Below are 17,924 nucleotides of genomic sequence, written 5' to 3'. Positions count from 1 at the left end.
TGCGTTAGAAAAATCTACTTTTGCATTTAAAAAGAGTCAGGAAATTGAACAGTAGAGTCATTTCTTGGTGGTTTTCTCAGATTTATTGGCATGTTGTGATCAGGTACATTTGGTTTAATAAAGAGGAATCTTTGTTGTCATCTCAGGAACAAATATATGATTCATCGGCTCTGGCTTTGCCCGCATCCGCCGCCGCGTCCTCAGGTATGCTGCAGCAGGCCGAACTCAAAATGCCTCCAGAATGTTTTTGGGAGGTGCAGCCCTCCATGTAGGTCAAAGGGTTTGTATTCCCACAATGTTTTTCTACTGAGGTTTTTACAACAGCAGCCTTGGCTCAACACCGACAAAAAGATCAAAAGACATTTTACTGCTCAGAATAAAGCCTGGTGTTTGGTTTAAGGACCTTAAGCTGGAGAGAACACCTGCTGTTTTAAACGAATCTCTGCATTTGAAGATTATAATATCACATAAAATGAATTTACTAGATTGCATACAAACTGATTTTCAAAGGGACTCCTGCTGAGCATGGATGAATTTGAGTAGATCATCAAATTTGTAAGTAATCTGAATATAACTTTAGATGATCACATTTCTCAGATTCTTTTAGTCAGATGAAAAGTGAAGTTAACAAGCAGCTCTTGAAGTTTTTCTCTCCATTCCGTCTCAGTCCTGGACATCAAAATAATCTATCATAGGCTCCTCTTTCACCATCTTTGACCAGCTTCCTCCCGCAGCCCTACGAGAGAAATCAGAAAGAAAAAAGATAAACTAAACTGAACCTTAATCCAATTATGTTACAAAGAGGAGCAACTCACTGCAACAATATCACAGTAATGCATTTTAATTGGTTTTTATCTGTCAGTCAAAAGACAGTTTTCACTGCAAAAACAAAATGTTACCAAGAGTTTTTGTCTAGTTTCTAGTGCAAATATCTTACTACACTTAAAATTAACTTTGAGTCAACAATTCTTTAATATTAGTTTAAAAGAAGTACTAGTTCCACTATAAAATACCAATAAAAATAACCAGTTTTTGGTAGAAAGAGAAAAAAGAAAAACAAGCTATACTCGAAATTATTGATTAATTGATCTATCGATTACTGCAACATCTAAGCTAAAAAGTTCAGTTTTGGCCTCAACTAAAATGTCAAAGTCTTTAATCATGGAGGATGACTCACTTGCTGCTGTGCTGCTTGATATGAGCGATGGGGGGAGGCGCCCGCGCCGCCGTCTCCCTCTCTATCAGCGCCGTCAGGGTCGAGCTCGGACAGGCCGACTTCCCTCTGCCAACACAGATACACAGGCTCAGAACCACAATCGGCACCGCCGGCGGGCCGCCATATCTGCCATCAGACGTACTTGTGGGCGGTGATGACGACGTTCCTCTTGGGCTCGCTGTCGTAGCTCACGCTGTCGACGCCGTAGACCTCGGCCAGCTCGTGGATGATCTTCCGGTGCTCCCTGTTCATCGGCGGGAAGCAGTGGCTCCGCTTTGGCTGCTTTCCCTGCATGCATCAGTGATGAGGATGAGCAACAGAGAAGCGATTCAGGCCTGATGAAGATGATTTCTGGCAGTTTAATCCTGAATAATGGCTGTGATTTCTGTGGAAACTCATGCAGACGTGGCAGCTAATAAACGCAGCTCAAGATGTTTTCCCCTCATTATTTGTGAATTTTTTAAACATTTACTGGGAACAAAAACCTTTATTTGCTGTTCCAGAATGTCCAGAGTACAGAGTCCTTTCAATTTGGCTTAAAATATAAAATATTATTTATAGATTTATGGTAAATAACTGTAAAATAGGCAGGGTTTAAGAGTTTAATCTGAAAAAACAACAAGCTGGAAGGAATGAACAGGTGTAGGAAACAAGAAACTAAGAGGCCAGAACAAAGGAAGTAAGGCAAACAGGGAGGGAGGAAGAAAATAAGCAAGTAAGGAAAAGGTACAGAACGCAAGAAGACGACAGAAGGAAGGAAGTAAGGAGGGATGAAGAAATGAATGAATAAATTAAAAGTGGAAAAAGTGAGAGAAGAAGGAAGGAAGGAAAAGCATAGGGGAGTTGGGGAAGGATGAAGGAGGCAAAGAAGGAAGAAAAAATGAAGAGGTAAAGGAAAGGAATAGGACACAAGGAATAAAGGAAGGAAAGAAGGAATGGAAGAAGAAAGGGAAGAAGGAAGCAAGGAAGAGACAAGGAATGATGAGGATCGAAGGAAATTAAATAGAAATACAAAGAAAGGGAGGAAAAAACGGAACAAAGGAAAATTGAACGAACAGGTATAAGACACGAGGGAAGGGATCAAGGATAAGAGTAAAAGAGTTAGGACACAAGCAAGGAAGGACTCAAAGATGGCAAAGATAAGGACACAATGAAGGGTGGATGCAAGGATAGGAAGAGAGAATGATGGGCAAAAAGAAAGTGAAAAAAAGTATGACACACGGACAGAAAGAAAAACATGATTTAAATCACAAAGACATTTTTTCTGCCAAACTTTCTTATTTTCTCATTCCATCTTTTTTTAGATGCAATTCTCTTTGTTTGTTTGTTACTGTCCCAAAAGGTAAATAAAAAAGCAAATCGTCAAAGCTTCCACAGGTAAATTAGTATCAGATTGTGATGCTACCTTATTGGCGAGCTCAACAAGATTCTTGATCTCTTCCTCTACCTCAGTGAGGAACTTTGGGTCCTTCCTGAAAGCAGAGTCATGCTGCGTTTTACTGCGACGACCCACTTTGTGTTTTCTGCTGCTGCGACGTAAAAACGAAAAGACAAGGCGTCCTCAAAAACCCAGGAGCCAAAGGTCAAACCTGGCATCCTCCTTGAGGCTGTCGCTGTAAACGGAGGTGGAGCGAACGTTGAAGGGGTCGGAGGAGGAGTCGATCTGCAGCGCTTCAGCCAGGCGCCGGTTTCTCTCCAAAGTGGCGCATTCTTGATCGCACTCGAGTCTGAAATCACAACGCTTTTAAAAACTCTACTCACCTCCAACTAAAACCAATACCTGTCATAGAAACCACTGAAATCAGTTCTGACAGTAACTTTTTGGGTATAAACTTCAATGGGATTCTAGGTGACACACAAAAAGTGGAAAGAAAATGATAGTTTTCTTGTTTTTACAAATAAGAATTTGTGTGGCTGAACCATAAATCAGTTTGATTTACAACTGATATATATATATACACACACACACACACACACACACACACACACACCGGTAGACACATGATCAATTTTAAATAATTTCACTGAAATTCAAACCAGAACCACACAGCTTTCTGGGGAATGTAGGCAGAAGGAAGATGAGCCACTCAATGTCTTACTGCTAGCTAAGTAAGAGGTTGGTGGAATTTACTAATTTACAATTGTGTAATTCACAAATCTACACTACTTTACATTGCTTTATCACAGCATATTCCAATAAATCAGGAATATGCTGTCAACAGTGACAGTTGCAACCACTGAAATTGGCTCAGTTGTAAAAAACAAAAAGCCTAAGGGGTATAAATACTTAGAAAGCCACTATGAAATGAAGCATTTAGTTTTCCTCCACCTGGTCTGTTTCAGCTCCTTCTTGGTGAGGAGCGGACCGATGTCCATGGAGTCGCCAAGCTGCATGTCAGAGAGTTTGCTGGCCATCGCGATGGCTGCGTATCTATGGAGGAATTGTTACAGAAGATCATTTTAACTGTAAAACAGAAAGAAAGTGATTAAAAGTGAGGAGAAGTTACCTTTGATAGGAATTAGCAGCTTCTGTGCAGGCAACACTTTCCTTCCTTCGACCACAGTCACACTGGAGCGCTACCTGATGAGAACAGGAGTCCGAATTTTGTTAAAAGTAATTTAAGCAGTAGTGATGTTGTTTACCATCACTACTGCCGATGCAGTGAGCAGTACATCCCTAATTCAGGGGTGTTAAAAGCTTTTTTCAAAATTGTTCAGTCAAAAGTACTTGTGGGCTGAAAAAAAGAAAAATACACTAAAATCAAACAAATTTATTTTTTGTTGTTTTTTTTAAGCAAAGGGTCACTATTTATAATAGAGACAAACATAAATTTGATTTTGATGTATTAAGAAAAATAAAATTTGTTTTCAAATTGTTTTGAGCTTGATTGAAAAATGTTTCCTCAGTTATAAGAACAGAATTTGGATCCTTCTTGTGAAAAAAGTTTAATAAATTCAATAAAAACAGATTTTTGTGGAGCAATGTCGACTTTTCAATAAGTCTCAGAATGAACTTCTTATTGTAAAACCTTATAAATTACATGGTAACAACTTTACGTAAATTAAAATGATCACCTGTGTAATTCTTATTCAGCCACAAAATGGCCCCTGTGCTGCACTTTGGACGTCCCTGATCTAAATCAAACATTTGCTACATTGCATCAGTTTCTTTTGTTTTTTTTTGTCAGAAACGTCAGCTTCATAGAAAGTGGTCTGTACCTTGGCAGTGCAGATGGTGCGTGGGCAGCTGCTGCCTCTGTGACACGGAGCTGCGCATGGGTGGCCGCAGTCCGGCCGGGTCAGCATGCATGGCTGCTGGCAGCCGCCCTCTGGCAGGCAGTCTCCGCGGTGGCAGAGGCGTTTGCAGCGGTGCATTTCACAAGGAAGCAACTTATTACACGTCAGACCACAGGAAATGTCTTGCAGGTGACACGGGATGTTGCTGCGTTGCTGTGGAGCCAAGGAACAAGCTTACTGCAATAATAATAAATGAATGAAACTAAAATAACTCGGTGACCTTTGTGGGGTTTACCTCATGCTTTCCCATGCACCATTTCTGAGTGAGGTATGTGCAAGGCGGGCATTTGTCATCGCTGTGGCAGTTGTGAAACACTAAATCAGAGGAAGATTTTGTTTAAGGCTGCAACTAACAATTATTCTGATGATTAATAGATTATATGAGAAAATAACTGGCACATTCTGCAAATTCTCCATTTGACTACTTTGAATATATACATTAATTGATGCAAATAAATTATTAATTCATCACATTTATTGCCTAAAATGTAATAATATTGTACGCATGATTATTTGCAGCTAAAAAATACTTCTACCACCAACGTATGAAGAGCTTATTATTTAGTAATTTTTTTGGGATTAACTAAATATTAGTTGAATAACAGAACATGCTGAATAGGAGATTGTTTTTCTTACAGAAGCAAAAACTTTGCATGGAAAGCTAAAAATATTCAACTGGAGGAGTTCTGAGAATAACATTTCCGGAAAAGATGTTTTTTTAATGTTAAATAAATAAAAATATGATTTTTTTTACACAGTTTTGGCTTATTTATTACTGTGAGAAAGTTGTTCTTCCAATAAATTAAATTTTTTTGAGTCTTTATGCTCCAGTTAATGAATTGATTAATAATTATTTGAATAATCGATTAATCGTGATTAGTCATCTTACCTGGATGGTCACACTCGTGTCTTCTCATGCACAGGTTTTTGCACTCGGGTGGTTTTGTGCCACAGGAAATTGGAGGGTACAACACAGCAGCGCCACAGTGACACGTCAGCTCATCAAAACCTGCCAACAGGAGGATTCGCAACAAACTCAGGGCCAAACATAACCACACAAAGAAACAGAGATGTGAGAAATTTAAACTGGGTCTTGGTGTTTTTCTATGTGTTGTTGTAGAGGTTTGGCTCCAGAATAAAATGACTCACTTGACTGCCAGCAGGGCTCGCAGTTCCCTTTGTGGCACGGCTCCTGGCAGCGGTGCAGGCCGCAGTTCAGCTTGTAGCTGCAGATCATGGGGCATCTGTGATCCGCGTTCTGGATGGAGACAAAATACCAAACTCATTTTGCAGTTCTGACAAACTTTAAATTCGTTTTACAAAGGTTTTCATTCCCCTGAACCTTTTTTCACATTTTGTGACAACCACTAGCTTCCATGTGTGTTCAGATTTTACGTGAATAAAGTGGCTGAAAAATCTGGATAACAAAAGAAAAGACTGAACAGAGCTACAAGACATTTCTACATTTTCACAATGAAATATACAGATTGTTTTTTCAGAGATTGATGAGCCAAAAACGATTGGCTTGACAAAAAAAAAGAGAGGAATGGATTGTCTTGTGGACAGATAGACTAATGAAAAGGTAAATGAATAGACAGATGGACAAATAAAGAGATGGATTAATGGACAGATAAACAAATAAAAAGATGAACAAATGGACAGGTGGACGAATAAAGAGATGAAATGAATAAACATACAGAAGGATGAATAACAAGATGGATTAATGGACAGATGGATGGAAGGATGAATAAAGAGATGGATGAATAAAATGATGGAAGGGTTGTTTTGAGGGATGAATAAAGAGATAGGTTGATGGACAGCCTGACAGATAAAAAGCTGAACCTCTCCTAGCTAAAGGACATCATACGTCCAGCGACCCAAACGGGTTTCAGAACCAGCACGACTCCGCCCGGTTCTGAAGCCGGGCTTCAACTGGGCCAAACCGGAGCCCAGATTACTGAGGACTCACCACACAGCAAAGCTCTCCACACTTGTGCCGACCACAGGAGCGCTTCTTGTTGCATCGTCTCTCACATGTGAAGATGAGCTCGTCTGGATCGAGACAGCGGACATTTACAACAGGAAGTGACATACGCAGTGATGTCATATTTCACGCTACTAAAATATTACCTTCTTTTTGAATATTTGCACATGGAACCTCCTGAAATAAAAGAAGAATTTTTACAGATTCAGAGTTTTAAAAACATAACTGCTGTGATGACGTTGTGGCCTACCTTGGTCTTGGCGCCACAGCGGCACCTGATAGTGGAGGTCAAAGTGCATGGCCCACAAGTCCCCTCATGACACAAATTTTGACACAAATGGATGGCGTCTGAAAAAACAAGATCACAATCTGCAGATATGCTTCAAAAACAATGCCAGCGGACTTCTGATAATGCACTTCCTGTTTGTTGTGAGAAACCAACACAATGGACCAGCAGGAAGACCGAGAACAGATTTAAAAAATAAATCTTAAAGATAAAAGTTAAAGTCTGCAGGACAAACTTTAAACTGAAGAGGTAAATTAAGGGAGGTCTTGATTTTTTTGTGTCAACATTTGATCAAACTTTTTAGAAAAAGGTTTACTGTTTAAATTTCCACAGTTTCTTTTGGGAAGTCAAAAATAAATAATTTATGCTTCTCATCTGCATTGGACCCACAGCAGCAGCTTGTAAAACTCTTGAGGATGTTCCTCCCATTTATTTGTTGCAAAAGCTTTGTTAGTGAATATACCCATTTATTTTTCCAGCCATTTATCATGTCGTATCAGCACATACAGTGCAAAAACACAATCTTCCTAAGTACGTTTGTCTCGTTCCTCGTGCAAATGTCTTTATACTCTTGAAATATCAACAAACTAACTTAAAAGTAACTTTTTCAGCAGGATCTAGGAGCTTGTATGGAGTCAGTGTTTCCTTAATATGGATTTAAAAAGTGCTAGTTCCACTGACAGACTGAACAGTTTCTTTTAATACATTTTTACAAGTGAAATAATTTGCCAGCAGATTTTGTACATTTTTAAATCAACATTGATGAATTATTGATTCAAAGTAAATCATTATATCTGGCAGATATGTTGTATTTAAGTTAGTTTTATATTATTTCAAGTGAATTAAGATATTTGCTGTCGAAAATAGACAGAAAATACTTGGTAAGATTTTGCGCTTTTAAAGTTATACCAGGGTTTCCCCCGGTGTATTACAAGCCTGGCGGGCCACCAGACTTTACTTGTTCCCCCTCCAAGCTAAGCATTGCTTATTTAAGTTTTGTGTTTTTTTTAATGTTTGAAATTTAAAACTTTATAGTTGATGTAGATATAGATAGATGTTGATGTAGATATATCTATCCATCTATGTTATAGATATGTTATTGGAATTAATCTTCCAATAACGTATAATTAAAAGGATATTTTTATGTTTTCTGCCAACTTTAAAAAAATGTTAACTAAAAAAACCAAACAAAACAACAAAAAAAGAAAACCCTGGACCATTGGATGAATGACTGCCTCTTAGAAGAGCAACATTTACGTCCCATACAGGAACAAATAAATTATTATTTAGTATATAATAATTATAATTGTCATTTATTATTATTTAGGTATCTTACTCACTTTTGGATGCATAAAAACCATCTAGTGATCAGATTTTCAGGAGAAATGCACATTTCTGTTTTGTCTTTACTTCAAATTATGAATGAAAACCCCTATTTTTCACTGCTTTGATATTAACTCCAAACATCAATATAGTATTTTGTAATTAATTCCTTCCAAGTTATTTTTGCAGATCAGTAATTCTGTGCAGAAAACAAAGAACAAGTGTCCCTATTGACGTAAAAATCAACTTGCAAAGAAAATCTTCTCAGAAAAACATGCAAACATGTGGAAATTAGACACATCTACTTTGATTTTTATTATTTTATCCTTGCTTTGTGGTTTTTACAATGCTCTGTGAACAATAAAAAAGCATAATGATCACTAAACTGTTAAGACAAATAACACCCAACATGACAAACGTCTGAGTCCAAAATCCTGGATTCAAAATTAAAACTATTCTAAGATTTAAAGCTTCAAATGTTTGTAAAACATTCCTTACCATTGGAGCCACAAGGCAGAGGTTTGTTGCATGTCTTTCCGCAGGATGGGATGGGATCGGAGCAGCTGCGCCGCTCAGAGTAGCCCAGCTCCAGGAGTTTGGAGAGCGGCGTTTGACTGCAGGGACACGTCTTCACCAGGCTGGGGGAGCGCGGGCACGGCTGGCACGGCCCGCGGTGGCACACCTGCTGGCACCGGTGAGCTTCACAATTCAACATCCTGAGCAGATAACGGGCTCCGGTCACCGAGGGAGAACTCTATGGACGACTCTATGTCTTTTCCACAGCATAGACACTTACTTAGAGCAAATGTTTTGACAGGAGAAATGTCCTGAGCCGTCAAATCTGTCTTTATCTGTGCCGCACAGGACGGTACGAAGCGTCACGCCACAATAACAAACTACAGAAAATAAACACGAGATTAGATTAAACGAAATTAATTGTTTTAAGGCTGCAACTAATAATTATTTCAGTAATCAATTTCTCTTACAATTAATAATGCAAAGGTTAGAACAGGTCGTGTTTAGTTATTTGTTGATGTGATTGCACATCAACACCGTAGTTTAGTGAACTAAAATGAGATTAGTTATTATAATTAAGCCTTTTTATTGACTTCTCTCATTTAGATTTTGTTCTATTGATCACTTAGAATTTTTACAGTATAATTTTTTTATTTTTACAAATTATTTTCAATTTGGGATTTCATGTTCCTGAGATTGTTAATGCATACTCTCTTACTAATTTAATTTTTTAAATACAATAGTCAACATTTCAATAAATGCTTTGGCAATTATTTTTATAATCCAGCCACTCTAACATCAAGCCACTCTCTTTGTAAAGTCATATAAATTTGTTTTTATCTTTCTTGATAGTACAGTAAGGAGAGCAATGAGTATGGAGACAGAAATATTTTTTCTTAAACAGTTTTGTGTCCATAATTACTAAAATAGTTTCTATTATTATCTCTTTTTAATCTAATGTGCTCCATTATCTTAAAAAACGCCATCTTAAACCATTTACTTTACAGTTAAAATGAAAATAAATAGAAATAAACTATGTTTTGTGCCTGAGATAGACTCACCCTGCTGAACCTGCTGCTGGCAGGGCTGACACGACCCGCTGTGGCACACCTGATTGCAAGAGTGTTCCCCACAGTTGAGTAAAGCCCCACAGATTGAGTCACACTGCAGGACTGAGGCCTGGCCGCAGCGCATTGGCTGACTAAAACAAAATAAACATCAAAAACATCAAACAGGCTGACAAATAACCAAATAGTAAGGAAGTATCAATTAGAAAAACAACCATCATGAACATGTTTTTATGCTTTTACCTCATCTTCCCACAGATGCAGGACTTTGTGACAAAGGCAGGACATGAAGGACAAGGTCCAGGGTGGCACAAGCTGAGAGGAAAGGCCAAAAAGTCACGAAGAAAATCTACATATTTTACAGTATAAAGCTGTGAATTATGGCCTTTTTCCACTATTGTAAGCAACAAATCAATCAATTGTATGATAAATTACAACAAGCGCTATAATTTCCATTTGGACAATAATCATTTGATATTGTTGAAAAGTTGGGATTTTGAAGAATGAAGTAGTTAGTTTGCACTACCTGCCACTTTTGCCTGTTTGTCTTTTCCATTCTTCCAATGCAATTTTGTTACATTTTGTTCATAATGCATTTATTTATTATTGTGTGGTTTGTGGATTTGGGATATTTAAAATGTTTTCCAGTTCCAGTGTTAAATATGCTTTAGAAATAAAAGTTTTTTTTAAATCATTGAGAGGATCCACTCACATTAATATGACATTATTATTATCATCTTGTCTGAAAATTGTTTTAAAATGACAATATTGACATTTGTGGCAATAATTTCTGGGATAATTATTGCCCAGAAATTATGGGCAATAATAATTGCCCATAATTATTATTGCCCACAGGATCTGTGTTCATCCTGTCATGACAGGCGTAGTCGTTACAACTCCAAAAAGCTAGCGTTCATTTTTACTAAGTCATTTTTATGCCAATACTCTAATCATCAACATCATCTTTCTTTATTCCAGACACATAAGAAGGTTCACAGTAAACACAACAAACTAAAATCCAGTATAACAATTGTATGACAGGCATGTCTAATCATAACACTCATGAATCCTTTTGCATATCCTGTTTTACTCAAGTTTAAACAGCTAAATATTTATGCTCAGAATCTGCAGATTTCACTTTCTTTCAAGACTGACACTTATTTTCCTTGTATAGTCCTCAGAGACAAGACGTGGAACTTGTCCCAGACATCATTCTGGCACAAAGGATCTCATTTCTAACCTCTAGTTACTTCCCCAGCTGTGGAAATGCAGCTCTGTGTTCATCCTGTCATCTGATCACCTAAATATTACTCAACAGTCAGTCCTGTCCTGCAGCTCGGAGTGTTGTTGTGTTTTCACAGCTCACATGTTACAGGGGTGGTTGCAGTCGGCCCCGCTCCGCTTCTTCCCACACATGTCACCGCAGCTGTGGGGAATCTCGCTGCGCTGCCACTCGGGGTTCGTCACTTTGCCTGCCAATCAATGGAAAGGAAATCTCAGCTCCAGCAGATGAGAGGAAACCGACGTTTAATGAAATTGTCAGACTTCTATTAGTCAGTTTGAATATGTAATAAAAACATTTAGTAAAAAATCACATTGCTGTGTTTAAGATGAGTGAATATGTTACGCATTTATGTTTAAAAATAGGGAAAAAATTTCACTTTAAAAACATTTAATTTATTGTTAAAATTCCCTCAATGACCAAAATGAAGAAAGCAGGGAAGAAGGGATGAGGATGAACAGATAGAAAAATGAAAGAAGGATGGATAGATGGAAGAAAGAAATATGGATGAAAGAAGTTGGGAACCAAAGACAGACAGAAGGATAAAAGGAAGAACAAAACGATAAATAAAATTGATGTATGGATTGATAAACGGCAAGACGAGCAGATGAATGATGGATAGATGAAAAGAAGGAGGAAAGAAAGATAGATAGATATGTAAGAGGACAGAAAAGAAAAGATGGACCGAAGAATGAATGGATGCTGAGGATGAACAAAGACAAATTAAAGAGGGATAGATGAATGGATAAAACAAAGAAATGAGGATGGATGGAAGACAAAAAGACTGCAGAAGGAAAAAAGAAAAAAAGGACAGATGAAAGAAAAGACGGATGTAAGAACAAAGGAAAGGATAAGTAAAGGTAATGGATGATGGATGGATGAAAAGGTAAATGATGGAGAGAAAGACTAAAGAAATATGGAGACATGTTAAGAAATGGACAAAAGAAAAGAGAAGGATGGATGAATGAGGATAAACAGACAAACAAATGAAAGAAGGATGGCTATATAGACAAAAGGAGGAAAGATAGAAAAAGGACATAAGGATGGATGGAGAACAAAAGAAAGTACAAATAAAAGAGATGGATGGATGCATAGAAGAAAAGATCAACAAATGAAAAGGCAGATGATGGACAGAAAGATAAAAGAAAGATGGATAGATGATGAATAAATGGATGATGGGCAATAAAAAGGAGGACGGATGGAACAAAAAGAAAATATGGATGGAAGGATAGATAAAAAGAGATAGACGGAAGAAAAGACAGATAATAGACGTAACAAAATTATTTTCCCTCTCGTTTTCCAAACCTGGAAAACTGTTAAATCAAACTCCAGACATTTTCCAGGAAGGAACGGCTCGTCGTCTCTCACCGCAGAAGCAGATGTAGGTGGCCGGGTGTTTCAGTGCCACGTTCTGGCAGGCGGGGCAGCGCCAACCTTCAGCAGAATCTGACCAAAACAGACGCGAGTTCAGGTCAGAGTTACAAAAAACAAAACAAAAAAACCACCTGCTCCTTCTTTCCAAATTGCTGCAAAGCACAGCGTGTTGCCGGATCAGCAGGAATCACTTATTCTGAATCAGGATCGCGTTCTGTGTGTGTGTGTGTGTGTGTGCGTGTGTGCGTGCGTGGGGGTGTGTGTGTGTGTGTGTGTGTGTGTGAGGGCCACACCGTCCGCCTGCGACGCTGGGGACCGGGCCCACTTCTTGATGCAGTTCAGATGGAAGACGTGGAAGCAGCTGTGGCAGCTCCACACCGGGGCCATGACCCGGATGACGTCGCAGCACACCATACACTCGTACTTCTCCTCGGACAGCTGCTCGATCAGGCACCCTGCGGAGATCAGAGCGCATAGGAAACCGGACCTCAATACCCAGACACAGAGCAGGAAACTGGTGGAAGAGTGCAGAGGTCAACTTAACCCAGAGGGGGTCAAACTCATTTCTGTTTTGGGCCAAATCAACATCATGAAGCCTCTTAAAAGGCAGGTTAAGATAAAACCAGTTGAAGTGTTGAAATATCTTTTCAGTTCGTCCAGCATTTTGTGATTCTATTTGTGATTTTCTGCAATAAAAATCAAAGTGTTTGTGATACTAATTTGGAAATATTTGCAAAATTTGCTCTTATTTGTATAGTTCGTGGACAATAATCTGACATCAATTAAATGTGAGGAAGCTGTTTAGTACAAGTAAAAAAGTTTACAGATTTTTGAGAAAATCTGTAATAAACTCCCAATTATGTATTAGCGCAAAAAAGTGTGTGTAATTCTCAAGAAACTGGAGGAACTGACTGATATAATTTGGCAGTAAGCATAGAAAACCTGCATTGATTTGATTGATAACATAATATTTAAGCACGTTTAGTGTTTAGTCTAGAATGTAGAGGGCTACATAAAAAGCCACAGGACAAAAAGTGCTGGTAACCAAAGACCAAGTGAGTTAGTTGATTTCTTAGCCAGCTATGAGAGGTTGAGCGGCTAAAACCCCCAAATCTCCCAGAATGCTGTGCGATTATTAAGAAATAATATTAATTGCATGTTTATCGTTACATATTTTGTTATTGCGATGATATATATATATATATATATATATATATATATATATATATATATATATCGGCATTTTATGCAGCTGTAAATGTAGAAAATAAATTAGGGAAGCAACATTTTTTAAAATAATTTTTCATACTGTGCTCATTATGGACTACTTTCTGTGAAAATATGCAATGCAAAAAGTTGTTTCGGTGAATTTGACTCCCATAATGACAGACAAAAACTTTGATCCAACCTGTTTGTGTCTCTTTGCTTTTTGGCATTTTGTCGGAGCTCCTCTGACCCGAGTTGACGCTCTGATGGTTCGTCCTTCTCCCGCCTCTTCCTTGAAAAGGTTTCTGCGGCCCTGACCCTTTTCCAGATTTACAGGCGGCATCCTGAGACGCTCGGAGATGTTCAGCTCCTTCCTGTTCCCCCCTCTTTGAGCCCGAATCCTCGTGAAACGGAGGCTTTGGTGGCTTGATCGGTCCTTGACGTCGCTTTACGTCGTTGCTTTTCCTCTGTTGATCGTACGTTTGAGGTCTGCTCTTGGTGGTCTCCTCTCTGGAACCATGAGGTCTTTGATCTGGTATGGAAGTATAATCACCTTTCTCATTTTCTTCTCCCTTCCTCTGCTCCTGGTTGGTGCTTCTTGGTTTTTTAATTTGAGTTTCCAGAAAATCTCTGCTACCGTTTTCTCTTCTCCAGCTCGGCGCATCAGGTCCATCCATGGAACTGGCGTATCTGCTGCTGGCACCAAAAAGATCTGGATTTCTGCCAGGTTTTTGCTGCCGGTAACCAGAACCGCCGACATTTTCATTTATACGCCTGCTTTCTTCTCTCCGTCCTCTTCCTCTACCCCTTCTCCTGGATACATCCACTTCTGGATAGGGAGCCGTGGCATACTGAGGGTAATTTGAATTATTTTGGCCAAATGTGTGTTTGAAACCTTCATGAAAGTTTCCATATTGCTGAGTTGGTTCACAGCTGTAACCGCTGAGGTTTCTGTCATTGTTGTGTCTGGGTCGGGTTCTTCTGGAGCTGTGGTGGTGCTGCTTGTGATGTGGAGTCCCATCTGGATTGAGATCAGGCGGATCTGCAAGCAGAAAAGATATCAGAGTAACTGAAGATGTCTGACTGAAAGGAGAGAATCAGGGGTTATGAATAAACTGAACTGTCACTTCACAAAAACTGCTAAAATTTTAGCTGAAGATTGCAAACTCAGACCAATGAGTTCAAAAAGGATTTGTACAAATTACTCAGGCAGTGAACAAATAAAAGAGAATTTAGTGAAGAACATATTTTAACTCGGATCTTTTGGCACTATAACTAAACTACAATAGTGAATAATAAATAGTGTTTTGTAAAACTATTGTGTAATTTAGCTTTTAAAGGAAGATGTTTATTAAAGTTAAGAATATTTTACAATTTTGTATGACAAAATATTCCAGGTTCCAATGTAGTTTTTTTTTTTTTTTTTTTTTACCTAACCAGGATCCTGTTAACATTTGAAACTTCCTGTCAAAATTCGGCTAAAATACTTAAAAATTGGTTTTAATATTCTAACAGTGAAATCTCAGAAAAACATAAAAGTAAACATATCCCCTTCTTAAATCAAAAAAACTGTTTATTTTAGCCATCCAGATCCACTTCTGACATCCTCAGAGGTTTGTAAAACTTGACTTGTAAACCATAGTGCATCTTTCTGGTTAAAGCAGAAACCCCACTCGCTGCTGGAGCTGGAACCAGTCACATGCTCCCAGCTCCTGTTACAGTATCCAGCTCAGGTGGAGAGTCGGGTTCACACTTCCCACTCACATGCATTTATGTGAGGTAAAGTGAGGAAAGCGTCCAAGCTAGGCTGAAACAACAATCACAACATTAGCCTTAATTGAAAAGTTACTGCTAACATCTGGCTAACACAGCTAGCATAGCACTGAACTGTAAGCAAATTCGCTAACGTGGCTCATCGAGTGTTTTATGCCTGGTAATTAAAATGTAACTTCAAACATGTTCACTCGCTGGTATTTAGAAAGTAAAGCGATTACCTGAGGAGCCTTCAGCCATTCACTTTGAACTCTGCTTCCTCCTAAACAGGTTTAACAGCAGCAGGCTGGATCAGAGGAGCTGACAGGTCCGACCAGGCCGCCGGTGGGAGAGTCCACCTCAACACCTGCCCTCTGCTGTTACCACTGCCCGGAAATCACGATGAACCTGTCGGTTATTTTCCTCTACTTCAACCCGCCTAGCGACACCTGCTAGCTGAAGGCTAGCGAATAGAATGCTGTGAAGCGAACCGGAGCTAACCGGAACTTCGACACTAGATTTTCAAAATAAAAATAATTCCATGAACGGATGAATAGAGAGTGACTTTGAGAAACAAACTAGCAAAGTAAACATCCCAAAATGGAATTGCTTCTGCATATTTTGACTCAAATAAAAGTCAAAAGTAGCCTTTCCGAGAAAAACTCAAGTACTAACTAATCAAAACAAGCTTAATATTTTATATTTATTTTAAATTCAGTTTATCTATATAGTTATAGCTAATCCACATAACTTCTGGGAACTCTATGAGTGTCACAGACAAATTTATTTCAATAAATTGAACATATGTTTCAATATTTATTTGAGGTTTCATGCATACGTAAATTTAAGTTTGAACGATTCAGAAACAGTGTGGTTAAGTCGCATTTTGTTGATGCGTTTGGTTCTTTTAAATTTCTTTGTACATCTGTGAAAAAAAAGCGAACTAATCCCTACAAGAAATCCCTATTTTGCATTTCAATCAAAGTGATTAGACAGACCTATTTTACCTCTTACTTATGAACCATGCAGAGGTAGAATGACTCCTTAAAACTGTTGATAAATTAATGCTGTTTCTATATTTCACTGACAGTAACAAAACTAAGAAAAAGAGAATATACCCCTGGATGTCCACTGGGTGGCGTCTTATGTTTGTGCTTGTGTAACAGTAACAGAAAGAAGAGGTTTGCCCTGAAGACTGGAAAGGAAAAATAATAACATTGCAAGACTCTATCGCTGCATATTTACAACATTTCCTCAGCAATGTCTCACTGCCTTCATGCGGTTTTGTGAGGGGAAGTGAAAGTGTGTGATAGTGAATTAAAAAAAACAACAACAAAACCCCCCAAATATATATTACGTGTTAAGTTTCATAATGATGTACAAGGAGAACCACGCCTTTGTTTCTACACTGTCAGATGTATTGCTCAATGTTTGGGAAATCTTTTGCAACGTTAATACAACACATTCAGTAGATTTACTGAAAGATATAGAAATAAATATCATTTCTTCACATGTGCAGCCTTAATAAACCCACAATTCACTCTTTTCTTTCTGTGCTCGGTGGATGTGGGGTTTCACAACCGGTGTGGTTGACCTTGTGGGGCTCATGTCACGTGGTGATCAGGAGCAGCTCAAGAAAACTATTGCTGGAGAGACCAAGCAATGGGCTGATAACGCCGCGGCAGCACTCTGCAGCTAAAAGTCATGACTTCACAGTTTGGATGTGTTTAGAGCTAAGAGTGACAGCTGCATGCTTAATGGAGGCGGACTTTGGAAATGAAGAAACAACACAAAACATATGCATAAATTAATTAATCACAACTTTTTCATATTTGAAGCTCATTTGGAGTGACCCTTTCTTAAACTCATATTAAGTAGAACATATTACAGCCATATTCAGTAAATTAAAGTGACTGGAAATCTTTATATCAAACAAGTAAATTGTCAGAGATGAGACACAATTATTAAGAAGAATTAGTTTGAAAAGAAGATTGTTTTTTCTTAAATTTAAACTACATTTCCATTCTATTCCAATATTCCTTCTAAAATTTTTCTTATTTTTATAGATTAATTACACACTGAGGGGTTGATGTTTTAAACCCCTCAGTTCTGTTCATTAAAATGATTTTCTGCTCATAGTTGATTAAAATATTATATAAGACCGATAAAAAAAGGTTTAATACAGAAATGTGGACTTACCTGCTTAAAGGTAATTTTAACTCTAATTCCTAATATTGTCATTTTTCAGATTTCCTTCATTTTCCAAATGTTGCAGGACTGCATTGAAAACAATGATTGCAATCTTAATTTTCAGCTGACTGGATGTTAAAAACTGAAAATTAGAAAACAATTAAAAAAAAAAATACAAACAGGCAAATTTACAGACAAGACTATAAACTCAGTGGACTGACATTACAGATATAAATTTATCCGTTTACCTGTAAAAATGTGGAAATGTGGAAATATATTAGTGTGTATTATATATATATATATATATATATATATATATATATATATATATATATATATATATATATATATATATATATATATATATCCCTTCTCACCCACCGCGGGTGGTTCTTATCCTCTGAGCTCGGGTCCTCTACCAGAGGCCTGGG

The 17,924-nt window shown here is 38.0% G+C and overlaps 1 protein-coding gene across 1 annotated transcript; it reads right to left on the bottom strand.

Moving 5' to 3' along the window:
- Positions 1-60: 60 nt before the first annotated feature.
- On the bottom strand, positions 61-15,802 carry nfx1 (nuclear transcription factor, X-box binding 1). The gene is made up of 23 exons (XM_055020960.1): positions 15,546-15,802; positions 13,754-14,593; positions 12,639-12,800; positions 12,340-12,417; positions 11,056-11,161; positions 9,933-10,004; positions 9,684-9,823; positions 8,903-9,002; positions 8,605-8,822; positions 6,748-6,845; positions 6,644-6,674; positions 6,483-6,565; positions 5,663-5,771; positions 5,403-5,522; positions 4,749-4,828; positions 4,436-4,666; positions 3,724-3,797; positions 3,546-3,647; positions 2,806-2,943; positions 2,622-2,688; positions 1,359-1,504; positions 1,178-1,282; positions 61-736 (listed from the first exon to the last, which is right to left on the bottom strand). Exons 1-23 carry the CDS (start codon positions 15,562-15,564, stop codon positions 664-666), a joined length of 3,192 nt encoding a protein of 1,063 aa, XP_054876935.1. The 5' UTR covers positions 15,565-15,802; the 3' UTR covers positions 61-663.
- Between the last annotated feature and the right edge of the window lie 2,122 nt (positions 15,803-17,924).

Source organism: Poeciliopsis prolifica, unplaced genomic scaffold (assembly GCF_027474105.1).
Source record: "Poeciliopsis prolifica strain line A6 unplaced genomic scaffold, Auburn_PproV2 SCAFFOLD072, whole genome shotgun sequence".
In the NCBI taxonomy this organism is placed as follows: domain Eukaryota; kingdom Metazoa; phylum Chordata; class Actinopteri; order Cyprinodontiformes; family Poeciliidae; genus Poeciliopsis; species Poeciliopsis prolifica.
This window is presented reverse-complemented; position numbering and strand designations above follow the sequence as displayed.